General features: G+C 35.0%; 2 protein-coding genes across 4 annotated transcripts in view; one reads left to right on the top strand and one right to left on the bottom strand.

The window, feature by feature from the left end:
* The window catches only part of LOC124958302 (vitamin D 25-hydroxylase), a 78,908-nt gene that overhangs the window by 15,628 nt on the left and 35,590 nt on the right, over window positions 1-27,690 (bottom strand). The gene's annotated exons all lie outside the window — the stretch shown is intronic.
* Window positions 1-27,690, top strand: part of Pde3b (phosphodiesterase 3B) — a 184,534-nt gene that overhangs the window by 148,818 nt on the left and 8,026 nt on the right. The window contains exons 8-13 of the mRNA XM_047516255.1: window positions 937-1,067; window positions 1,817-1,954; window positions 3,046-3,157; window positions 4,885-4,998; window positions 15,349-15,548; window positions 26,146-26,349. Coding sequence (XP_047372211.1) covers window positions 937-1,067; window positions 1,817-1,954; window positions 3,046-3,157; window positions 4,885-4,998; window positions 15,349-15,548; window positions 26,146-26,349 — 899 coding nt within the window. The remainder of the gene's footprint in view (window positions 1-936; window positions 1,068-1,816; window positions 1,955-3,045; window positions 3,158-4,884; window positions 4,999-15,348; window positions 15,549-26,145; window positions 26,350-27,690) is intronic.

Below are 27,690 nucleotides of genomic sequence, written 5' to 3'. Positions count from 1 at the left end.
CATTGTGGGGTTCTTTCGCTCAGTTTGGTATAAAAATCATGAAAAAGCAAAAATATGACTCTTTTTAATGTTACCAGTTCATTATGGTGTTACTAGCTCCCAGCTTTTAGTGTTAGAATTGAAGAGGCAAACGATAATATCTCAGGCTTTCCTGGGGTTCATGCTCAAGCACAAGGGGACAGTGTATGAGTTAGAGTCCCTGGACTGCTTGCTGAGGACACTAGAAGCAAAACTTAAATAGATGAAAAGGGCAGTTTCATGCAGGTGTCTGGTTGGCTGCTGCCCATGATCTCAGCAGTTTTGCATATCTGGTCAGATCTTTGCTCTTGGCACCAGAGTTTGCACTTTACACTGTGATCTCCATGTGTAGGTTGGGTTCCTCTAAGCTTGGTTCACAAAACATAATAGAGTTGCTCACTACACTGCCATCATAGGAAGGTCAAATATCTGTCCAGTTCAACCCTACTGAACAGACTGGTGTTGCAGGACAGCTTGGGGGAGAGTCAGCATCTTCCTAACCTGGTCATTAGTGGAAACACTTTGGAAGCAATCCAGCAAGACAACTTTATAATGTGATTAAATAATTTAGACTGAATGCCATTATGGTTCACTTTATCTGAATATTTTTAACCAATAACTATTTTTCTTATAAAGCTGTACATTTAGGTTTTTTTTTTTTTTTTTTTTTTTTTTTTTTTTTTTTTTTGGTACCAGGGATTTAACCCAGGGGCTCTTAACCACTGAACCACATCTCCAGCCCAGGGTCTCAGTGTCTTACTGAGTTGCTTAGAGCCTCACTAAGTTGCTAGGACTGGGTTTGATTTTGAGATTCCTCCTGCTTCAGAATCCCCAGTTGCTGGGATTACGGGCATGCACCAACCTGCCCAGCTAGTGAAATTTTTATTTCTATTTATTACTATATATATTTTTTGAAAGGTGAAGAAGATACCATTTTCTCAAAACAATCATTCAGCCTTCTGGAAGCTCAACAAGAAGAGGAAATGGAGAAGAGAAAAATATTTTTGGAAGGTGATAACCATCTAACAGAAGAGGCACAGCAATCAAATGTAAAAGATAAAATTTCAATATGATTATGTTAAGGTGAAATATAATAGTAGTTAGTACTGGCTTCATTATTTTTACCAAGAACAAAATTTTTAATGTAATAGTGTTTTAAATTTCTTACTGAGAAGTCAGTATAACTGAAATAATGTTTGAATTATAAATAATATTTAGTTCCAACCTATCATCATAGAGCAGTAAACTGTATTCATTTTTAAATGAACACATTTTATTTAGTTTTAATGTAGATATTTTATTATATTTCTTCATTGTATATTTTAGAGTATACAATATGTGCAGTCATTAAAAACAATGAAAATAATGTATTTATAATAATAGCAATTTTTTCAAGTTAAAAATTTAAGTTTTTAAGAAATAATTCCATTCATTTATTTGGGAAAGTTATTCTAGTAATAAATGCCAGTACAATGAGATGACTTTTTTCTTCTCTTTTGATATTTATAACTTCTAAAATGAAAGTAGTGAATTTTATATTTGTGTAGTGATTCAGAAATATGACATTTTTATTTACAAAAGTAATGTATAAATGAATCAGCCTTCTGATGTCCAGAAGACATGTTTATGGTTGCATTCCCCAAGAAGATGAGAAATTGAGATAAAAATACATTTGAGATAACCATTGTAACAGATATTACTGTTTTTAATGTTCAGTTATCAGTGTTCTCATTAAATGTGGATTTAACAATATTTATAAAAGGTAAAGTTTTATTATTTTTTACCTCTATATGTACAGATTGAAGAGGAAACATCGCCGGACCTGATTTTAGTAGAAGAATATGATTCATTAATAGAAAAGATGAGCAACTGGAATTTTCAAATTTTTGAGCTTGTAGAAAAGATGGGGGAGAAATCAGGAAGAATTCTGAGTCAGGTTTGTTTTCTTTTTTTAAAATTATTTTTGTAAACAAATGGGATACATCTTGTTTCTCTGTACATGAAGTAGAGGCATGCCATTTGTGAATCATACATTTACATTGGGTAATGGTGTTTGATTCATTCTGTTATTTTTTCCTTAGGTTTGTTTTCAAATCTCAACATTTTTACTTTTTTCTCAAATGTTTACAAAAGCAGAATCTAAATAATCATAGTATTGGTGTAGGTACTAGTTCAACAGTGACTTCGTTCATTAAATTATTTTTTTGAGAAAACCCAAATGTATATTTTATAGTTTTATATGTTATAATATGTAGCAGTTATATATGTTATATGTATAATCCATCTATATATACATGAAAAACAGTTTATTTCACTACATAGATGGAATTTAATTTATACTGAAGAAGTAATTAAGATTTAACTCTTGAGGTTTCTGAAAAGGACATGAAAAGTGATTTATGTAGTTCTAACTACTGAACATAAGCTTCATTTTTTTCCTACCTGCTTTCCCTGTACTTTACCCAAGGCCAGATGTTTCATTTGTTTCATTTCATGCTAGAACCTTGGAAAAATACTTGCATTTTACTACCCAGACTCAAGTTTCTACCTGATGGGTCCACATGAGAGCATCAGATTTACCTTCCCACAGTATAATTCTCATGAATTCCTTTAATATCTTACTTCTGAAATACAAAAACATGAGGACAAATTCTGTGGAGGACATGTAAGTTCATTTCACTGAATTCTTTAGGGACAAAAGATAAATATGAGATAAATATGACTATTTCTGACTTTTTCTTAAGTACTTAGGACTAGAATAGAATTCACAATGTTTTTCATTAAATTAGGAACATAAAGAGCAAAGAGAAGAATGGAAAATTTAAAACTTGGATTATGATATGCATAGTAAACTTTCTTAGGTTTTCATGAGCTTGAGGGTAATGTCTTCCTTTCTTATTTTTTGGACATTTTTAATAAATTAAAGACATTCATTGGTAATATCCCTAAATGCAAATCACAAAACATATTGATCTACAAATAGAAATTCTGATACTTAAAGTGAACTTTATTTTAATTGACATTTAGGTTATGTATTCCTTATTTCAAGACACTGGTTTATTGGAAATATTTAAAATTCCCACTCAACAATTCATGAACTATTTTCGTGCATTAGAAAATGGCTATCGAGACATTCCTTGTAAGTATTATATTTTACTATTTAAGTTTAAATAAAACTGGTTTGAAACTTTATTATCTTTATCTTCAGATGGACCCATAAATACATTTTTGGAAGATTTTAAAATAGATATTTAAAAAGAAAAATCTGTATCCCACCTAGATTTAACTGACAGCTATTAAGATTTTGGTATATATTTTCTAAGTTTTTTTCGTTATATAAATTTAGTTTTTATAAAGTGAATTATAACATTGATGTCTTTTAAAATCTGCTTTTTTCTTGTGATATGCATCTTTCTGTGTTCATAATTATTTGTATGAGTACATTATTTTAAATGTTTGCTAATATTAAGAATTTTAGAAAATGCCTTCATTTTACAATGTTGAAAATTTATCCATAGACTTTATATTTTTAACTGTGTTCTGCTCTATGGAAATTATTTTTAATTTTTATTTTTAAATATAATTTGCTTTTCATATTAGGAAAAGATGTGTTGAAACATTTTAGTTTCTCTCCATATGGACACATTAATTAGGAAATTAGTTATATTCAGAGTGAATTTTTATTAAATTGTCATAACTCAATGATATTTAAAACTTTAAGATGGATTATATATACCATATAAAGTATGCATTTAAAAAGTCGAAGTTTATAATTGAGATAGGGATACTTGAAGGTACTTAAGGAAAGCTGAAGGGAAAGAAAGAGATGGTAAAAAGTCTTCACTCTTAGCTCCAATTAGGATACACTGAGAAAACTGTCTCTGAACCTAACTTTTCGAAACGTCTGTTTACAAATTTATAAATTAGAATAATAGCTGTGCCTTCCCCATTGGGAGTGATAAAATAAGATAAGCAATGAAAAGGACATAGAATTCAAGGCACATTGTAAATGGTCATTAAAAGGTGGTAATTATTAATAATAAGGCTCCTAGAGGATTGGTGTCATGCCATGGCTCTAGCCTGGGCACTTACTGTTCTGTCACCTGTTAGTGTTATATTATAGATATTTATAAAATATTTGTTGAAGTGTTAAATTTTTATTGGTTATCTGCTGTGACTATATAATCATTGGATTCATGTAGGTTATTTTATTTAATCTTTGTTGGAAAGGTTGTATTACAGGTGAGAAGTGAAAACTCCAAAGGATCTAAAAACTAGAGAGTGGTGCTGGGTTTCAGTTCTAGGTCCATCTGAATTCTAAGCCCTATGCCCTATGTCACATTGCTTTTTCACATAGAGGAGTTGAGTAAACCAGTGTTTCATTATTATATAGTATGTGTCAGACACTGTTCTGGATGCTTTCACATGCCATTTAGCATTTTATCCTAATAGCAAACCTGAGAAAGAGGTAATTCTTAACTTCTTTTTCAAAAGCATAAGTATCCAGAATTTGTAACTGTTCTATGTACAGAAACCATTTTTCATATTGTGTTTCTACAATCTAGATGCAACATAGTATTTTTAAAAGCCAGAAAATAGAAACTTTAAGAAAAATTTCCAACACCTTTTAGTTATCACTTACCTTGCCTTTTCTTTGACCCCTTTACTGTGTTTTCATAGTACATGTGAAATTTTTTAAAAGGTAACTTTTAAGACATCAAGATAACTTTAAACATAGATAAAACAAAATAAAATTGTGGGAAATTATAAGAATGCAATATGACTAGAAAATTCTTATCCTTTTTAAGTGTCTTATGTTAAGCCTAACAGAATGATCATTTTTATAAAATATTTTGGTGGCTTTAGATCACAATCGTATACATGCCACGGATGTCCTACATGCAGTTTGGTATCTGACAACACGGCCAATTCCTGGCTTACAGCAGATCCACAATGATCATGAAACAAGAAATGAAACAGGTACTTTTTACTTCAACTGTTTTTTTTTTTTTTTAACTATTTGATTAGGAATAATAAATCAAACTGTCTTAATTTATTACCTCTGGTCTTTTAAATTTTTCATTAAGTAACCTTTGGTACATATGAAGAATTGTGTAACTTCTGGTGTATAATGACATTAAAAAATTTAAACCTTGGGTGTTAAGGGACTTAAAAAGATTAGAAAATTGGTAACAGGAACTCCCAAACAAGAGATTTCTGTCTAGACCTCCTAGAGTAGGTACAGAATGGTGGATATTTCTTTCCCATGTGGTGACTAATTTTCTGTTTCAACTTGACTGGGCAGTGATGCCTAGCAGTTTGGTCAAACATTAATACAGATATAATATGGATATTTCCTTGAGGGTATTTTTTGGATGAGATTAACTTTTAAGTTGGCAGACTTTCAGATAAAACAGATAATGTGGGTAGTCCTCAATCCAGTCAGTTGAAGGTGTTACTAGAACATAGACTGACCTCCCCTGATCAAACAGGCATTCTGCATGGAGATAGACTTCAGATATAAACAGCAAAACCAGCTTTTCCTTAGGTTTCCACCCTGCTAGTCTGTCCTGCAGATTTTGGGCTTGCCAGCCACTGTAGTTGTTTTAACCAGTTCCTTAAAATCAGTCTTTCTCTAAATACACACATGCACACCCTGTTGGTTCTGTTTCTCTAGAGAGCCTTGATAATTACCAAAAGCCATTCATTGTAGAGTAGGTTCTCAATAATCAGCTGGATAAAATGATATCTTCTCTTGGTAAGTATCAGTTTCTTTCCCCATCATTCCAGTTCTCAGTCAGCGGCCTTATAAACACAATAGCAATGATTTATGCCCACAAAAATATTGATTTTTTTCCATGAATCTTATCACTCCACAGCTGAACTGAGAGAATGATGGAATGGAAAGACTCAGATGGGGCATCTGTAAGGTGCAAACATTTCGTTGAGCTAGGGTGCTATCCAATAAGATGTGGTTTGCTCTCTGAGCCAGCAACCAATATATGGTATTCTTTCTATACCCAGAGTGCACAAAACTGAACCAAGGAATGGAAATAGAAGACATTTCTCTGTTTCCTCAAATAATTCACTTATATAATTTTTGCTTGCAAAAAAAATTGGCATAGAAAACTTGGTTCTTAATGGGGAAATGCTTCCAACAGGGGACCCAGAAAACAGGGTTTAACTGAATGGAAAATGAAATAGACATCTGACCAATTTGTGTTTTCCATGCTTTTGAACCAGCAGACAAAGAGAATTGTGCATGAGCTCTGGTAATCTTGTGTTACCCTCATTAATAAAGAAATAGGGTTCCTACTACACATGGAAAATCATGTATCAGGAACCCACATGATTCTCTGGTTTTGATACTACGGTAGAAAAGATAATAGAAAACTATAGTAATATAGTACCATAAAGATCGCTAATAGTACAGACCACTAGTCAGACAATCCTGATGAACATAGTTGCTTGATGAGGACAAACGGAATACGGAATGGGTAGTGAAATTAAAATATAAGTTCCAAATATAGCTATGAGACCAGTCTCAGAAATGAAGTCTATAATTTCTATATGTATTTTCCTGTTGCTTTTATATATTACTTCATATATTAAGCATTATTTTATACCCCTTCTCATTATTTTACCAGCCAGTATGTAGGTAAGAGATATTTGGGTTCTTTCCACTTTGGGGCTATTTTGAATAATAGTGTTATGAAAATTTATGTATGAGTTTTTGTATGGCAGTGTTTTTATTTCTTTTATGCATATACCTCATTGTGGAATTGCTGGGTTATAAGGTTTAATAGTGTTTAAGGTTAACATTTTGAGGAACTGCCAAACTTTTTCAAAGTGATCACACTTCACATTCCCACCAGCAACGTATGAAAGTTCAAATTTCTTTACATCCTTGTCACTTCTTGCTTCTAACTACCTTTTTTGATATAACTATCCTGGTGGATGTAAAGAAGTAGTTCATTGTGTTTTTTCCTTAATAGCTGAATTTTAGAAGTGACAGTGGTGATATTCTCTTTCCTCTCTTAAGTTTATTAATTTGCATAATCTCTTTCTTTTGGTTAGTTTATCAGTCTTGTTTATCTTTTCAAAGAACCAATTCTTTGTCTCATTCACTTTTCTGTTATTTTTTTATTGTTTCATTAATTTTGACTTTTAATTGTTTCTTTCTGTTACCGATTTTTGAAATGGTTTGTTCTTTATTTTCCATGACCTTCATGTGCATCATTAGGTTGATAAGTTGGGCTCTTTGTTTTGTTTTAATGTAGGTACTCATAACTATAAACATTCCTCTTAGAACTGTCTTTACACTGTTCCAGAGATTCTAGTATGTTGTTTCTCTTTTCTTGTTTGATTCTAGGAATTGTTTAGTGTCTTAACTTATATTATCTATAATTTCACTCATTGTTCAAATCTCCATTCATTGTTTTCAATCTCCAGGTGTTTATGTAATTCCCATGTTTTTTCCTGCCACTGATTTCTAATTTCATTTCATTATGATCTGATAAGATGCAAGGGATCATATCAAATTTTTTTTTGTATTTTCTAAGACTTACTTTGTGTCTTAAACATGTGATCTGTTTTGGAATGGGTTCTAAGAGCAACCGAAAAGAATAATTCAGCTGTTGTTGAATGAAATATTCTATAGATGTCTTTTTGGTCCATTTGATTTATAATATTTTTTAGGTTTGAAGAATTCTGTGTCTGAAAGATCTATCTATTGGTAAGAGATGTGTTGAAATAACCCACTACTATTGTATTGGGATCTGAGTCTTTATGTTGAGTAGTGTTTGTTTTATGTAATTAGGTGCATGGAGGTTTGGGGGATAAATATTTACTTTTTATTGTATTGTTCCCAGTATGAAGTTTCTTTTGTCTCTTGTCATTAATTTTGACTTGAAGTCTGATTTGTTGTCTATGAGAGCTACTCCTGCTTGCTTTTGTTATCAATTTGCATAGAATGTCTTTTTCCATCCTTTCACTTTCAGCCTGTAGTTATATTTGCATGTAAGATGAGTTTATTGCAAACAACATATAGTTGAGTCTTACTTTTAATTCATTCTGCCAGAATATATCTTCTAATTGAAGAGTTGAGACCATTAACATTCAGTGCTATTATAGAGAGATGTTTATTATTTTCTGCCATTTTAATTTATTTCTAATGTTTAATTTTGTGCTATTTCTCAACTGCCCAACTACTCTTCTGATGAGATTCATCCATTTGAGAATTTGGTGGTTTGTTTTTAACTTACTTTGTATGTAGTATTTCTTAAGTATTTTCTGCAGCTTAGAAGTTATGAATTTTTGTTTATATTTATCTTGGAAAATTTTTATTTCTTATTCAGTTCGAAGGATAGCTTTGCTGGATATTGCAATCTTGGTTGGCAACTGTTTTCTTTCAGACTCCTAACTTTTCGAGTTTCTGCTGAGAAATCAGAAATAATTCTCATTGACTCTCTTCTAAATGTGACCTGACATTTTTCTCGAGGCTTTGAAAATTCTGTCCTTGTTCTGTATGTTACACATTTTAATTGTAATATGTTATGGAGAGGTCCTTTTTCAATCTTGTCTCTCTGAGGTTCTAATTGCTTTCTGTATCTGAAATCCATCATATTCCCAAGGTTTAGAAAATTTTCTGAAATCACGTCACTGACAATGTTATCCATGCCCTTTTATATCTCAGATTTCTTTTCTACCCCAGTGATTCTTAAGTTTGGTCTCTTAATGTTGTCTCAGATTTCATGCATAGTCTTACCATGGTTCCTTATTTTTATTTTGTACATTGCTGAGTTTTCAAGTTAATATTCCTTATCAATGCCTAAAATTCTATCTTCTATGTGATCTACTCTGTTGGTAAGAGTTTTGACTGAAATTTTTATTTGATTCATTAAGTCATTTCCAGAATTTCTGTTTGGTTCTTTAAAGATATCAGAATAACTACTAAAATGTTCTTTCATTTCCTGTATTTTCTGTTTTAGTCCAGTCTGTAGATCTTTTAGTTTATCAATCATTTTAATCATCAACTTTTTGTATGCTTCATGATTTCAATACTTGTGGATTCAATTATTGTGTGCTTATAGATTTTTGGAGGCATCTTGTTGGTTTGTTCCCTCAGGTTATCCAAGATACTGTTTTGCACATCTGTTATGATGGATTCCTCTTCTACTATGTGTGGGTCCTTTAGTGAGTTAGTTACCTCTTAATAATAATCCCTGGGCTGTGAATATATCTTAGATTCACCATATCTAATTAGTGTAATTACAGTATTAATTTCAATAACCAGCACCTCTTTGAAAGGAGAGAGTAACCACCAGTAACAGTGGTAATTTAAGAACAAATCATATGTCATCATATGCTATACAAGTTATTATTACTGATCCCTACAATTCTTCATCAAAAGTAATGTAGGGGATAATTGATTTAAAACAGTGTGAGAAGATTGTTAAAGATATTTTATTAAATGGCATTTGAAAAAGGGATAAAATATTGGAAAAAAAAATCGATAAAGAAGAAAAAGGTAAAAAGGGAAGGGAGACAGAAGTTAAAATAAGGTAAATATAAATGATGAAGGAGAGGGAAAGGAAATGGAGATGGAAGAAAAGAGATAATAAGAAAGGATCTACCATTGATCCACCTTTCTATTTTGGTACCAATACCATGCCATTTTTGTTACTATTGCTTTGTAGTAGAGTTGAAGATCTGGTATTGCGATACCCCCTGCTTCACTCTTTCTGCCAAGGATTGCTTTAGCTATTCTGGGTTTTTTATTCTTCCAGATGAATTTCATAATTGCTTGCTCTATTTCTGTAAGGTACATCATTGGGATTTTAATTGGAATTGTATTGAATCTGTATAGCACTTTTGGTAGTATGGCCACTTTGACAATATTAATTCTTCCTATCCAAGAACATGGGAGATCTTTCCATCTTCTAAGGTTTTCTTGAATTTTTTTCTTTAGTGTTCTGTAGTTCTCATTGTAGAGGTCTTTCACCTCTTTTGTGAGATTTATTCCCAAATACTTTATTTTTTTCGAAGCTATTGTGAATGGGGTAGTTTTCCTAATTTCTCTTTCTGAAGATTCATCGCTTATATATAAAAATGCCTTAGATTTATGTGCATTGATCTTATATCCCGCTACTTTACTGAATTCACTTATGAGATCTAAAAGTTTTCTGGTGGAATTTCCTGGTTCCTCTAAGTATACCATCATATCATCAGCAAATAGGGATAGTTTGAGTTCTTCTTTTCCTATTCGTATCCCTTTAATTTCTTTGGTCTGTCTAATTGCTCTGGCTAGAGTTTCAAGGACGATATTGAATAGAAGTGGTGAAAGAGGGCATCCCTGCCTTGTTCCAGTTTTTAGAGGAGTTGGGTTTAGGGAGGGGGGCAGGAATGGAGGAAGGAAGGACTGTATAGATGGAGGGGAAGGGTGGGAGGGGAGGGGGGGAAGGGAAAAAATGGCAGAATGAATCAAACAACATTACCCTATGTAAATTTATGATTACACAAATGGTATGCCTTTACGCCATGTACAGACAGAGAAACAACATGTATCCCATTTGTTTACAATAAAAAAAAAAAAAGCATATGGGTTGGGGTTAAAAAAAAAAATAAAGTCAAAAGGTATGTATTCTTTCAAAAAAAAAAAAAAAAAGAAAGGATCTAACTAACTGATGAGTTATGTAACCTTAGATATAATTCTGGCAAAACACAATATGTAGGAAGACACTAGTACTCAGTTATTAAGCTGTTGATGCTATATCTGTCCTGCATAAATTTTTTTTTCCTCCTTGCTGAAGCTTTTGAAATAGAGTACTTTCTTTCTGATTTCAATTTTAGAATCTCCTAAGAGGAAGCTTGTGTGATGCAGGTATCCTGGTCTGACCCAAACTGATTGAACTTGTTATGGGAGTCTCTATGCTGACCTCCATCTGTCTGCTTGCCTGACCTGCTTTATTATATCTCTCTTTCCAAGACCCTCAGTTCCTGTCCTGTGGGGGAGGTGTGTGGGATGCTTCAGCCAATTTTCCATCACCATCTGGGCTTGGAGGAGGTAGTGCAGGGGTCATTGCTTTCCAAGAGATACTGATCAGTCCCTCCCCTGTTGACCATGCAATGCTCCTTATTCCAGAGTTGCATCACCAGTTTCAAATAAACATGTCATTGACTTTTCCTCTGCAGGATGAAAAAAACTGACTGGTGCCATGGTTGTCCTGAGTTTCCCACAGTTCGAGTTGCAGTCTTTCTTCTATATTCAGGTTGACTCAGGGCACTCACCAATCCAGTGAATAGTAGAGCCTAAGTGGCTGAATGGTCTTGGGTATTCAAAAATCGTGTACCAAGAACCAGTCAACAAAGAAAAATAAAGGGAAGAAAAATAGAGTGAGATATGAAAAAATGAAGGCAAACTGAAGGAATTTCTGATCTCCTAAACAGGAAGTCCTGCCTAAGACTCTTTTTAGTTGTTGTGGCTTACCCTCTTTTACTGTTTCTATTGGGGCATGGCAGGGCTTTCTCCCATGCAAGTTCAGATCGCTATTTATGAACTTATTTCTGCTCATATTGTTACTTTGCTAGACAGTGGCACCTGGCTTTCTTAAACTTGGGAGAAATTCTGTCCTTTCATTCAGTCCCTCTGAATCACTGCTTGCTGGATGCTGCCTCCATCTGTTGCTTTTATTAATTTTATTTCCCTTCTAAAAACTGGTATTTTTGGTTTTCAGGTGGTTGCTACCTTTCTGTGTTGCCTGCTGGCATTTTCCCAGTTTTTCTACCTCAGTTTGCCATCATAGAACTGTGTTTTTTATTCACTCTTGGGGAACTGCTAAGACAGTGTGGATTCCTCTGATCTGCCATGTTCCCAGTCTCAAGGATTTCTCTTTAAAATCTTATTTCAATACATGAATGTTTAGGAAATTTTCTCAGCAGCAGCCTGACTTGGAATATTTGAAACTGATCCCATGAACATTTTTAATTTTTAACTGCTGCTTCTGAAGCTGCAATATTCTGTAATATCTTTTTCTATCCATGTCTGTTTCTTCATTTTTCTCTTCCTTTGTGATTTAATGGTTTTCTGTGTGGTACGCTTTGATTTCTTTCTTTCTTTTTTAAAATTTTATATTTATTGTTCTTTTTTACTTGGTGCTTACCATGAGGCTTACATTTTAGTTACAGTAGATCAGTTTGAACTGCTGACAGCTTACTTTAATCACATATAACATCTCCACACTTTTATTCCATTCTGCTGATTTCACTCCACTTTTCACTTTCTTGTTGAAAACCCAAGATGTTTTAATTTTGATAAGTTTATCTAGTTTTTCTTTTGCTCATACTTTTGTATGAACTCAGGATCATACAAAACTCAGGATCATGAAGATTTCCTCCTCTTTTTCTTCTAAGAGTTTTACAATTGTTACTTTTACAGTTATGATTTATATCCATTTGTAGCTAGTTGAGGGGTATGGTGTAAGAGTTCTAATATTATTTAGCATATTGATATTGTTTCTATAGCATTTGTTGAAAAGAGTTCTTTATATGTGCTAAACACAGTGGACTTTTAAATGTTATTACATCAGAGTTTCTACCCTCTAAGATGTCATGAGTATTAAATGAGATAACATGTACAAAAGTGTCTGGCAGCATGCAGGACGAATAGTTGGTTCCCAACAAGGTTTTGGCATCCTTGTTAAAAACCAGTTGACCATAGATGTGAGAATTTATTTCTGGTCTTTCAATTCCATTCAGTTGTTCTGTTTGTCCGTCTTTATGCCAGTACCACATGTCTTCATCACTGGTGCTTTATAGTAAGCTTTGAAACTGGGGAAGTATGATCCTTCAACTTTATACTTTTTCAAGATTGTTTTGGAAATTCTGGGTCTCTTTCATTTCCATATTAATTTTAGATTCAGCCTGTAAATTTCTACAAAAATTCCAGCTAGGATTTTGATATGTACTTTATTGAATCTATGGGACATCTTAATAATGTTAAGTCTTTTGATCCATAATTATAGGTATTTTGTCATTTCATTAGGTTGTTATTTTAAAAAAGAAAACTAACTTAGAATTAAAAAATTATTTTGAACTTCGACAAGCCAGAGCATTAATTCTAGGTTCCACTGATGAACACAACCAAGGAAATTTTGTTATCTCTTATACTGCTATCTACTTAAATTATGGTTTCTGTTTTTCTTCTAATTTCTTAAGATCATTAAGCAAAAATAATATCATGACCATATAGATGAAACCACGAAAAAAGAACAAATAGCAAGGCATTAAGAACCAAAAAAACAGTGTAGATAGTGTTTCATGCCATTATATTATATGGAATCTCATGGGAGAAAAAAAGAAAGGGAAGAAGAGTTATAGTGAGTGTTCCAAATTATATGTAATCTTTTTGGATGAGATCTGAAAAGCATTTATGTTGAGCTTACTTTGGTAATGTATTAAAATCCTAAATTTCTATATTTTTTCCATATTTTTGTTGGTGCATTCATTATAGCAGTACATAATGATGGGATATTATTAATATTTGTACATGCACAAAATATAACAATATAATTTGGCCAATATCATTCCCCAATATTCTCTTTTTCTTTCCCCTCCTTCTTGTCCCTTTCCTCTATCTTTCTACCTATACACCTTTCTTTACCTTTTTCATCTCTAGCTTCTATATGAGAAAACATATGACCCTTGACTTTCTGGAGTTTGGTTTATTTCACTTAATATAATGCTCTCAAGGTCCATCTATTTTCCTTCAAATGGCATATTTACATTCTTTTATGACTGACTAAAATGTCACTGTGTAGACATACCATACTTTGTTTAACCATTCATCCATTGATGGACACTTATGCTGGTTCCACAGTTTTGCTATTGTGAATTGTGCTGCTATAAACATGGGTATGTGTATACTGCTATAGTACAATGAATTTTAATTCTTTAGGATAAACATTGAGAAGTGATACAGCTTGGTCATATTGTGGTTTCATTCCTAGTCTTTTGAGGAATCTCCATACTGATTTCCATAGTGGGTTGTACTAATTTACAGTTCCACTAACAGTATAAAAAGTGTTCCTTTTTCTCCACATCTTCGCCTGCATTTGTTGTTTGTATTTTTGATGGCTGCCATTCTGTCTGGAAGTTAGAAATTTCGGTGCAGTTTAGTTTGCATTTCCCTAATTGCTAATAATATTGAACATCTTTTTCATATTTTTTAAGCCATTTTTTGTCTGTTTAGTTCATTTTGCCCATTTATCAACTGGGGTGGGGGTTTTTGGTGTTTGAGTTCCTTATATATTCTGGATATTAATCCTGTTAGAAGAGTAGCTAGCAAAGATCTTCCATTCTGTAGGTTCTCTCTTCACATTCTTTTAAAAAAAATACATATATACGTATATAGTTAAAAAAATACATATATATATATACATATATGTGTGTGTGTGTATATATATATATATATATTTTTTTTTTTTAGGTGACATAATACCTTTATATTTATGTGGTGCTCAGGATCAAACCCACGGCCTCATGCATACTAGGCAAGTGCTCTACCATTGAGCCACAACCCAGCCTTCTTCACATTCTTAATAGTTTCCTTTATGGTGCAGAAACTTTTAAATTTGTGCCACCCCATTTATTAACTCTTGGCTTTATTTCCTGAGGTTTGGGGGTCATATTGAAAAACTTATCATCTGTGCCTGTATGTTAGAGTGTTGACACTACATTTTTTTTTTAGGAGTTATAAGGTTTCTGGTCTAATTCCTAGGTCTTTGATCCATTTTGAGTTGATTTTTGTGCACGCTGAGGTAAGGGTTTAGTCTCATTCTTTTTTCTACAGCAACATTTATTTAAAAGGCTATCTTTTCTCCAATGTGTTTTTGGCACCTTTGTTAAGGATAAGATGATTATATCTGTGTGGGTTTGTCTCTGTGTCTTCTATTCTGTACTACTATGTACCTGTTTTTATGACATATGCTGTTTTTTAGTCAAATATTATACTCAATGATTTCTTTTTCCTGATGATTATATCTAACTTAAATAATACATGTTTAGAAAGTCTGAAGTTTTAAAATTGTTAGCTTGAGTAAAAGAGCATCAAGTTTTCATGAGAGTTTCTTTATTGTGGCCTTTAATATATACAACCTCAGGGTCATATTTAAAACTCTTCCTGTAGCATGTAGTTTGGAAAGAGTAGATCAAGTCCATAGAGTCTGTTTTAAGTCAACAAATAAGTAATCCTACTACTTATGGGAAATCCCCTCCTTGGTATAGTTGTGAAGAAATTATGTGTTAATGCTGGTTTATTTTATTTTTCCTCAGATTCAGATGATAGAATAAATTCTGGGCGAATGGCTTATATTTCTTCAAAGAGCTGCTCTATTCCAGATGACAGCTATGGCTGCCTATCTTCAAACATTCCTGCATTGGAATTGATGGCTTTGTATGTGGCAGCTGCCATGCATGATTATGATCACCCTGGCAGGACAAATGCATTTCTAGTGGCTACGAATGCACCTCAGGTAAGAAATACTTTTTCAAAAATTTTGAAGAGCAGTTCTTCAGTTTTACGCTCATGCTACATATCCCTTTATAAACCATTCTTCATTTGAGCCATATGGCTACTCCATCTGCTTCTAAGATCCTACCTTACAACTAATTGTATAAAAACACAGGACCTTGATATGATGTGTGCTAGGGAATTAGGGGAAAAAAATCACCTTCTTCAACCAGCAAAGTGCAGATAGTTTATGAACTGATAACTCCTTATTTTGTGAAATTCTAGAGACCTTGCTGAATACATTTTTGCCTTTGACCCAGTTGACAAAATTGACTAGATCTGAGATTTACATTTCTTCTGGCTAGATCCATCATGTGACTGAAAGCTTTAATGATTGAGGATAACTATTAATCTTTTTGTTGTTCCCTTTTGTCTCCTAAGATTTGTCTTAATATTCAGTCTCTAACAAACAAAAATTTATTCAGGTGTAATACTGTTTATGTATCCAGTACAGTTGATAAGGTGAGAAGCTCCTTTAAGGTCACAATTTAAAGTGGTAGAGTTCCCAACAAATGGATCCTATCATTGCAGTAGCTTTAAACATGAAGACCTGGAACTAATTACATGGCTGTGGGTTTTTATGCTGGTATACTCCTGAAATGTCATTTATGTGTTTCAACATGTGCCTAATAAAGAATAGGTACTCAAGTGATTTTTGCAGAATTCATATTAATTCATTTTACCACTGTTTAAACCTCTGTTCTGATGCTCTCATCACCTATAGCCATTTTTTCTGTTCCTTTTTCTGCCTCTTCCTCTTTCATTTACTTGAACGTTTTTAAAACATAGGAGATAGATTCTCTTGAATCTTGACTATAGTGATGGGTTAAAGTAGGGGAGGTATGTTTATCTGTGAGTGGGTGTAATGGTGTGTGTGTGTAAGTAGATTAGCCTCATTTCTCCAATGACTTTATTAATAGCTCATGATTTCCACAGGTAACTTTCAGATAAATTTAAATTTAGTTACTAGTATTTGCCCACTTCATTTATGTTTGTACCAGGAATTGAACCCAGAGACACTTAACCATGAGCCACAACCCCACCCCTTTTTAACAATATGTTATTTGGAGGACAGGGTCTTGCTAAGTTGCTTAGGGCCTTGCTTAGTTGCTGAGGCTGGCTTTGAACTTGCCATCCTCACTGAGATTATAGGCATGTACCACTATGCCCAGCTTCCACTTTCTAATTGTTGTTTTGAGAGAACCTATCCTCAGAGGAACACCTTTTCCCATTTACAGTATCATTCTACAAGACTCAGATGCCCATTCTCTCTAACTTAACACATAATCTTTGAAAATCCTGGTCATTCAATGAATCATAGGCTCTCTTTCACTTGTTATTTTTAGTTATACATGACAGTAGAATGTATTTTGCAGAGTATACATTACATAGAGTATAACTTAATCTGATTAGGATCTTGTGGTTGTATGTGATGCAGAGTTACCCTGGTCCGATGAATTCTAGTCTTTCCTCTTCCCCTCCCCTCTTTCTTTTCTACTTGTAAGAGTCCTCAATAAGAAGTAGTTATGATTTCATTATGTTTTACCTGTAGTATTTTTTCTAAGTTTGAGCTTGATCTGCTGCTCTGTGTGCTACCTTCCAGTATTTGTCCTAAGGTAGAAATGGCTTTTGCTTCCTTCTTCTCTTCCATGATTCTTAATTGCCTCTATTTCAGCTATGAACTGCTGAGTTTATTGAAGTCCATTGAAGAACCCATTCCACTTATTCTTTAGGTGTCTTTTCCCTTATGCAGTGCCTCACTTGGCCTTTCCTCAATTTGTTCTCATTTCCACCATGTCTTTGGTGTTTTCACTATAGCAATTATATCTAGATTCTAATATTAATTCCATTGTTCCCATTTTATATTTATTTGATAATTTCAGGGGTAATTGGAAAGATAGAATTCTGACCTTGTGCATTTCTTTTACTGAACTGGCTGGCTGAGAGTTTATTAAGCCAATAGCTTTTATAGGGCATTCACTGTACATTGTGTGTATTAGGCTAAAAGTTTGATTATGTGTTTCATCACTGTGACAAAATACTTGAGAAAGCAACTTAAAGGAAGAAAGATTTATTTTGGCTCATGGTTTCAGAGGCCTCAGTCCACAGTTGTCTGGCTCCATTGCTATGAGTCTGTAGTGAGGCAAAGCACTATGGTGAGGGGAGGATGTGGTGGTACAGAACTATTCACCTCATGGTGGCTAGGAAGCAGAGAGCAGGGAAGGAGCTGGGGACAAGATAGAGGTTCCAAGGGCTCACCTCCAAGGACCCTTCACAAGGTCCCACCTCCTAGAGTTCTAACCACCTTCCAGTCATCCATTCAGCTATGAATCCATCAATGGGCTGATACTTTGATGAAGTCAGTCCTTATGATCTATCACTTCCCCAAAGTCCCACCTCTGAACACTGCTGCATTGGGGACCAAGCCTTCACCACATGAGCCTTTGGGAGACATTCCAGATCTAAACTATAACATTTCTTCTTTCTGACCAGACAAGGCTATCCTGATAGTTTACCAATGTTCATTAGATTTAATCATGAACTAGTCAATCAATATTAAAAATAAGTCAACCCCTTAGAGAATCTTTGAAGCTTTGTCTTTCTCTTTGGGATTTATGATGTTTAGAAGTTAAATTAAGATTACTATGGAAGTAGCTGGGCACTGTGGCATGAGTCTATAATCCCAGCTAGTATGCAGGTGAGGGAGCTTAGGCAGGATGATAATGAGTTCAGGTCAGCCTGGAAAACATAATGAGACCCCATCTCAAAAAAAAAAAAAAAAAAGAAAAGAAAAGAAAAAAGATTAATATGGGAGGAGATCCAAGATGGCGGACTAGAGGGAGGCTGCATTCTGTGTCGCTCTCTAACTCCGGTTTCAAGCAGAGGATATCTGTTTCTTGGTGAGACAGTTTTTGCTGCTTATCGATCCCCTGTTGTTTACCCCATTTGTCTGCTGTGATCACCTGCAGTCTGCCAGCATATAGACACCTTTTTTGAGTGTAGATTGCTCACTGTCAGGCATCTATCATCCGCCATTTGCCTGCCTCTCGCCTGTCCATCACCTGCCTTACACCTATCCATCACCCAATGCACGAGGTTCACCTCCCGATCGTCCAACAACAGTCACCAAATTGATTGCTGACCCCCAGGGGAGCACCAGCTGCCTGATGTGGCCTGGAAGTTCTCTGTCACAGTATCTACAGGTTTGATTACACATGGCTGCCGCCATTTTGAGACAACAGCCAGGCCCCATAGGACCCCTGGCTGGACTGACTGAGCCCCGTCTCCAGAATCCCTCAGCCCGACCGAACACACCCTGCCTCTGGGGCCCTCACATCGACTGACTGCTCCCTGCCACCAGGACCCCCAGACCAACTGACTGCGCCCTATCACCGGGACCCCAGACCGACTGATTGCACCCAGCCTCCAGGATCCCGCAACCACACCAAACACACCTGAACTCCAGGACCCCTGCCTGACCAACTGCACCCCGCCTCCAGGACCTCCAGCTGACCACATCCACACCCTGAGCTGCAGCTCCCCATTTGCCAACACATTTGGAAGCCAGAACAGCCATCTTGGATAATCCTGGAAGCCATAGCTCCGAACTTAGGTGGGGCAAAAGCCATCCTGAGATGCCTGCTGGAGACTTGAAGTTCACTGTCAGGTACCTCTCATGCATCAGGCTACTGAACTCTGGGAGGTTTCATTACTATATGATTGTTATACTGTAGATTTTCTTTTTTCTCCTTATTGAAAAAATTTAAGTTTTTATTTCTTTACTTTTCTTGCTCTCTTTTCCTTTTGTTTAACTGTTTCCTCAGAGTGTCTTTCTCCCTTTTTTGCATGTTAACATCCAATTTCTTTTGATTACATTCTCACCCTTTCTATTATCTAGAATTTCTGTATATTCTTTTCTTATCCCATTAACAGCCACATTCTACATCCCTCTGCATCCTCTTTGTCCTCCATTAGAAACTGCAGACCTTATTACAACTCTATTTGTTTTACTGAAGATAATATTTGAACTCATTCTGTTTATTATGACAATTTTGTTATTGTCCTCATAGGGGATATTTGGTCTAGGATTGCATAGTGTCTGAATTGGGCACTGCTAATATTGATCTCCCCTTAAAGAAAAGGTTTTGGAAACCTATAGGGCCACTGTAAGCCTATAGGGGGAAATCTGCAATACCCCAGATCTGCACTGCTAGAGGGGAAGATACATGAACAACATGAAAAAACAAGGGAAGAAAATGATCCAAATGAATCTAGATTCTACATTAATAGAATCCAATGTCAGTATGTTAGAAGAAATGTCAGAAAAGGACTTCAGATTATACATGATTAAGATGATTTGCGAAGCAAAGGATGAGATAAGAGAGCAAATGCAGGCAATGAATGATAATACCAATAAGCTGAGAGCAACTGCAGGAACCAAAGGATCATTTTAACAAAGAGATAGAGATTCTCAAAAAAAAAAAACAACAAACAAACAGAAATCCTTGAAATGAAGGAAACAATAAACCAAATAAAAAACTCAATGGAAAGCATCACCAAAAGACTAGACCACTCGGAAGACAGAACCTCAGATAATGAAGACAAAATAATAATCTTGAAAATAAAGTTGCCCAGAGAAGATGGTAAGAAATCATGAACAGAATCTCCAGGAACTATGGGACATAATGAAAAGACCAAATTTAAGAATTATCGGGATTGAGGAAGGCACAGAGATACAAATCAAAGGAATGAACAACCTATTCAATGAAATAATATCAGAAAATTTCCCAAACCTGAAGAATGAAATGGAAAATCAAATACAAGAGGCTTACAACACAAAATGCACAAAATCACAACAGATCCACACCAAGGCACATTATAATGAAAATGCCTAACATTCAAAATAAATATAGGATTTTGAAGGCCGCGAGAGAAAAGCATCAGATTACATATAGGGGGAGACCAATACGGATAGCAGCCAACTTCTCAACCCAGACTCTAAAAGCTAGAAGGGCCTGGAACAACATATTTCAAGCTCTGAAGGAACATGGTTGCCAACCAAGAATCCTATACCCAGCAAAACTAACCTTCAGATTTGAAGATGAAATAAAATCCTTCCATGATAAACAAAAGTTAAGAGAATTTACAAATAGAAAGTCTGTGCTAGAGAATGTTCTCAACAAAATATTCCATGAGGAGGAAATGAAAAACAGCAATGTAGGTCAGCAAAGGGAGGAACTACCTTAGAGAAAAACCACTCAAAGGAGAAACATGCCAAGTTAAAAACCAAAAATAAGCCAAATGACTGGGAATACAAACCATATCTCAATAATAACCCTGAACGTTAATGGCCTAAACTCATCAATCAAAAGACATAGACTGGCAGAATGGATTAAAAAGAAAGACCCAACAATATGCTGCCTGCAAGAGACTCATCTCATAGAAAAAGACATCCACAGACTAAAGGTGAAAGGATGGGAAAAAACCTACCATGCTCATGGACTCAGTAAAAAAGCCAGGGTCTCCATCCTTATATAAAGTGGACTTCAAGCCAAAGTTAGTCAGAAGGGATAAAGAAGGACATTACGTACTGCTTAAGGGAACCATAAATCAGGACGACATAAAGATAGTAAATATTTATGCCCCAAACAACAGTGCTTCCCTGTACATCAAACAAATCCTTCTCAATTTCAGCAATCACATAGACTACAACACAATAATTCTGGGTGACTTTAACGCACCGCTGTCACCGCTAGATACATCTTCCAAACAAAATCCAACCAAAGAAACCATAGAACTCAATAACACAATCAATAACCTAGACTTAATAGACATATATAGAATATTCCATCCATCAACGAGCAGATTCACTTTCTTAGCAGCACATGGAACCTTCTCGAAAATAGATCATAAGTTATGCCACAAAGCAGCCCTTAGGAAATGCAAAAAAATAGGGATTCTGCCTTTGTTCTATCAGATCATAATGGACGGAGAGTAGAAATCAATAACAAAATAAAAAACAAATTACTCCAACACCTGGAGACTAAATAATATGCTATTGAATGAAACATGGATAACAGAAAACATCAGGGAGGAGATGAAAAAATTCTTAGAGGTCAATGAGAATGACGTTACAACACATCAAAATCTCTGGGACACTATGAAAGCAGTACTAAGAGGAAAATTCATTGCATGGAGTGCATTCCAGAAAGGAATGAAAAGTCAACAACTAAATGACCTAACATTACAGCTCAAAGCCCTAGAAAAAGAAGAACAGAATAACAGCAAAAGTAGTAGAAGACAGGAAATAATTAAAATCAGAGCTGAAATCAATGAAATTGAAACAAAAGAAAGAATTCAAAAAATTGACAAAACAAAAAGTCGATTCTTTGAGAAAGTAAACAAAATAGACAAACCCTTAGCCACACTAACAAACAGAAGGAGAGAGAAAACTCAAATTACTAAAATTCATGATGAAAAAGGAAATATCACGACAGACACCACTGAGATACATAACATAATGAGAAGCTACTTCAAAAATCTGTATTCCAACAAAATAGAAACTACCAAAGACATTGACAAATTTCTAGAGACATATGCTCCTCCTAGACTGAACCAGGAGGATATACACAATTTAAACAGATCAATATCAAGCAATGAAATAGATAGAAGAAGCCATTAAAAACCTGCCATCCAAGAAAAGCCCAGGACCAGACGGATTCTCACCTGAGTTCTACAAGACCTTCAAAGAAGAACTCATTCCAATACTTCTCAAAGTATTCCAGGAAATAGAAAAGGAGGGTATCCTACCAAACTCATTCTATGAAGCTAATATCACCCTCATACCCAAACCAGGAAAAGACACTTCAAGGAAAGAAAAATTTTAGACCAATATCCTTGATGAATATAGATGCAAAGATCCTTAACAAAATATTGGCAAACCGTATCCAAAAACATTAAGAAAATCGTGCACTATGATCAAGTGGGGTTCATCCATGGAATGCAAGGATGGTTTAACATCCGTAAATCAATAAATGTAATCCATTATATCAATAGATTTAAGGATAAGAATCATATGGTTATTTTAATTGACGCAGAAAAAGCGTTCGACAAAATACAACACCCCTTCATGCTCAAAACACTAGAAAAAATAAGGATAGTAGGAACATACCTGAACATTGTAAAGGCTATTTATGCTAAGCCCGTGGCCAACATCATTCTTAATGGAGAAAAACTGAAACCATTCCCTTTAAAAAAAAGGAACAAGACAGGGATGTCCTCTTTCACCACTTCTATTCAACATTGTCCCCGAAACTCTAGCCAGAGCAATTCGGCAGACTAAAGAAATTAAAGGGATACAAATAGGAAAAGAGGAACTTAAGCTGCACTATTTGCTGATGACATGATTCTATATTTAGAGGATCCAAACACCTCCTCCAGAAAATTTCTAGACCTCATCAATGAATTCAGCAAAATAGCAAGCTATAAAATCAACACGCATAAATCTAAAGCATTTTTATATGCAAGCGACAAAACAGCTGAAAGGGAAATGAGGAAAACAACTCCATTTGCAATAGCCTCAAAAAAAAAAAATACTTGGGAATCAATCTAACAAAAGAGGTAAAAGATCTCTACAATGAAAACTTCAAAACACTGAAGAAAGAAATTGAGGAAGACCTTAGAAGATGGAAAGATCTCCCATGTTCTTGGATAGGCAGAATTAATATTGTCAAAATGGCCATACTACCAAAAGTGCTATACAGATTCAATGCAATTCCAATTAAAATCCCAATGACATACCTTACAGAAATAGAGCAAGCAATCATGAAATTCATCTGGAAGAATAAGAAACCCAGAATAGCTAAAGCAATCCTTAGCAGGAAGAATGAAACAGGGTATCACAATACCAGAACTTCAACTATACTACAAAACAATAGTAACAAAAATGGCATGGTATTGGTACCAAAATAGACAGTTAGATCAGTGGTACAGAATAGAGGACATGGACACAAACCCAAATCAATACAATTTTCTCATACTAGACAAAGGTGCCAAAAATATGCAATGGAGAAAAGATAGCTTCTTCAACAAATGGTGCTGGGAAAACTGGAAATCCATATGCAACAGAATGAAACTAAACCCCTATCTCTCACCCTGCACAAAACTCAACTCACAATGGATCAAGGACCTTGAAATCAGACCAGAGACCCTGCATCTTATAGAAGAAAAAGTAGGTCCAAATCTTCAACTTGTTGGCTTAGGATCAGACTTCCTTAACAGGACTCCCATAGCACAAGAAATAAAAGCAAGAATCAATAACTGGGATAGATTCAAACCAAATAATTTTTTCTCAGCAAAAGAAACTATCAGCAATGCAAAGAGAGAGCCTACAGAGTGGGAGAATATCTTTGCCACTCATACTTCAGATAGAGCACTAATTTCCAGAATATATAAAGAACTCAAAAAACTCTACATGAAGAATACAAATAACCCAATCAACAAATGGGCTAAGGATATGAACAGATACTTCACAGAAGAAGATCTACAAGCAATCAGCAAACATATGAAAAAATGTTCAACATCTTTAGTAATAAGAGAAATGCAAATCAAAACTACCCTAATATTCCATCTCACCCCAATTAGAATGGTGATTATCAAGAATACAAGCAACAATAGGTGTTGGAGAGGATGTGGGGAAAAAGGTACACTCATACATTGCTGGTGGGGCTGCAAATTAGTGCAGCCACTCTGGAAAGCAGTGTGGAGGTTCCTTAGAAAACTTGGAATGGAACCACCATTTGACCCAGCTCTCCCACTCCTTGGCCTATACCCAAAGGACTTAAAATCAGCATACTACAGAGGTACAGCCACATCAATGTTCATAGCTGCTCAGTTCACAATAGCCAGACTGTGGACCCAACCTAGAATGCCCTTCAATTGATGAATGGATAAAGAAACTGTGGTATTATATATACAATGGAATATTACTCAGCTATAAAGAATAATAAAATTATGGCATTTGCAGGTAAATGGATGAAATTGGAGAATATCATGCTAAGTGAGATAAGCCAATCTCAAAAAACCAAAGGACGAATGATCTCAGTGATAAGCAGATGATGATACATAATGGGGGGTTGGAGGGGGGCAAGAATGGAGGAAGGAGGGACTGTATAGAGGGAAAAGGGGGGCGGGGGGGAGGAAAAAATAATAGGATGAATCAAACATCTTTACCCTATGTAAATATCTGATTATGCAAATGGTATGCTGTTAGTCCTTGTACAAACAGAAACAACATGTATCATTTGTTTACAATAAAAATAAATTAAAATAAAAAAATAAAATAAAATGGGCTGGGGATGCAACTCAGTGGTAGAGCACCCTGGGTTCAACCCCAGTGCAAAAAAAGAAAAAAAAAAAGAAAAAAAAGATTAATATGGGACTCATTACAAAGTTTAAATCTTACGATTGTAAAAAACAGTCAGGCTAGGATGTGGGCTTCAGGTCTATCCTACGGCTAGGGATATAGCTTAGAGGTAGAGCACTCTGCTTTGCATGCATAGATAGGTCCCCAGGTGCAATCCCAGCACCACAAAAAACAACAACAAAATCATACAGTGTCATGCATCTCTGCTTAAATCTAGGCTGTAGCTAACTTTCACAGATAATAACTTATCAAATGAAACTCTCAGAATATGTACCTGATAGTACATCCTCTTTTTATCTGTCTTTCTCATTGGACAGTAAGCTCCATGAAAACAGGGACAAGCTTTTATTTTTATCCCTGGCCTTCAGCATGACTTCCTATGTACTTATTATGCTTATTTAATAATTTTTAAAAACTGCTGAAATTTTAGAGGTTTTAGCAATTTTTGAATCTGTTTTCCAAAGACCTAGAGTACTTGAGGAGGCACCTCAGGGTCATCCCCTGGAATGAGATGGAAAAATGTGAGTAGTTCCACATTGTTTGAACCAGAGGATTTGCATACTTATCTCTTACTTTGAGGCACTGTGTCAGGATGGGAAGCACAGGCCATGTTGTCCTTAGACATGCAGGTCTCTGACTTACTCTGGAAATTACCTCTTTTTCAGTTAGCACTAACTAACTGAAAAAGAGCAGGTTTAAAGATACATTTCTTTTCTTTAGCATTGACTTCTGACTTCATGCTAAAGAAAAGAAATGTATCTTTAAACCTGCTCTTATCCCTAAAGACTTTATCAAAAGCTTTATGTGAGAAGGCTTACCAATTGAAGTAGACCTCAAAATATCAGTTTTCCATATTTGGGGAGGCAGCATGGCATCTGCAAAGAATATAAAATTTGGCGACAACCCTTTCACTTACTAGCTGTGTGTGATGGAAGTAAAGGTGTACTTTAACCTCTTTGCATGTCAGTCTACTGAGTTATGAAATTATCACAAACTTTTTCACAGATGTTAAAATACCTGGTAAAAAGCCTACTACATAGTACATACTCACTATATTCTTTCAACCTGCTCCTAATTCTTAATTATTAAAGCTTCATATCTTTGGGATGCCTCATTTTTCTTTATTCCTTTTTAGGCAGTTTTGTACAATGACAGATCTGTTTTGGAAAATCATCATGCTGCATCAGCTTGGAATCTGTATCTTTCTCGCCCAGAATACAACTTCCTTCCTAATCTTGATCATGTGGAATTCAAGCGCTTTCGTTTTCTAGTCATTGAAGCAATCCTTGCCACAGATCTTAAAAAGCATTTTGATTTCCTTGCTGAATTCAATGCCAAGGTTTGTTATGCAAATTAATACCTGATTTCAAAAATGAAATAATTGTTGTCAGTGTTACTGATAAAGATGTTTTATAATGTTGTTAGAATTAATACTACTCATGCAGTAACAATAAAAAAATTGATATAAAAGAATACATACACCAGGCACAGTGGCTCATGCCTTAATCCCAGTGGCTTAGGGAACTGAGGCAGAAGGATTGCAGGTTCAAAGCCAGCCTCAGCAATATAGTGAGGACCAAAACAACTTAGGGAAACCCCGTCTCAAAATAAAAAACATAAATGAACTGGTGATGTGGCTCAGTGGTTAAGCACACCTGGGTTCAATCCCTGGTACAAAACAACAACAACAATCAGAGACCTACCTATATTTTAAAAATAAAACCTTTTTCTTGTTATGATAACATCTTAAAATACTTTTCTTTGCCGTATTTTCTCTTGACATATTCGTGCACATAGTGACAATTTATGTCAAAAGATTTTATGGGCCAGAGACATTACGTGAAACAAAGATTTGTTTCATAGAAGCCAGTTATGCCACCTTGCCACACCAGTTGTACCTTCTTTGCTATCAATAATTTTTTAACTGGTTGATACGAGGGGGGAAAAGCTTACACCCTCTTCAACTTGAGAATAATTAATTCACTCATTCAATAACTATTTACTGGAATTGCCCACTAGGTACCATCACTGTGCTAGGGAAAAATGGGTAAAGAACAGGTCAGAGTCCCTCGCCTCAAAGAACTCACATTCACTAGTATTATGGTGGTATTGATGGGAGCGTGTTCTATCCCTCAGGAATCTGGGGCGGAGAAAAGTTGAGAACCACTATTTTAGATTTCTGAGAGGATACCCCATCTTTGGCTGGCAGGAAGCTGCTGATTCCTTGATGATTTTTGTGACCTAAAGAAAGCTGGACTGTTAGGGTAGAGAAACTGTTAACAAAGGAGTACTAGATTTAACCCCCCAGGAAAGAGGCACTATATATGTTGCCATCATAATATTTATAAATTGCTTACAAAAATGGTGAGAAATCAGGTACATTAAAATTATTTCAAATTTGTATACTTTTACTTAAAATAATAAAGTACATTTTAAATGCTTAAGTCACCTTTTACAGGTAGAAGATTATCTAATTCATACTTCTGAATCTGTGTTCCTTAACACTTCTGAAGGTCCTCAGGAAAATATCTCTAGAGGGGCTGTAGACTTCTTGCCCAGTTTCAATAAAAAAAAGCTTTCAAGTATTTTCTGTGGTGGTGTTCTACTTAAAATTTCCTCTAATCTAAGGGTTTGGTGCGAAAAACAACCATCACACTAACATAAAGTTCAAGAGCCATGA

This window comes from Sciurus carolinensis, chromosome 11, assembly GCF_902686445.1.
Source record: "Sciurus carolinensis chromosome 11, mSciCar1.2, whole genome shotgun sequence".
NCBI classification, from domain to species: Eukaryota; Metazoa; Chordata; class Mammalia; order Rodentia; family Sciuridae; genus Sciurus; species Sciurus carolinensis.
The sequence above is the reverse complement of the archived record's forward strand: the minus strand, read 5'-3'. Positions and strand labels throughout refer to the sequence as shown.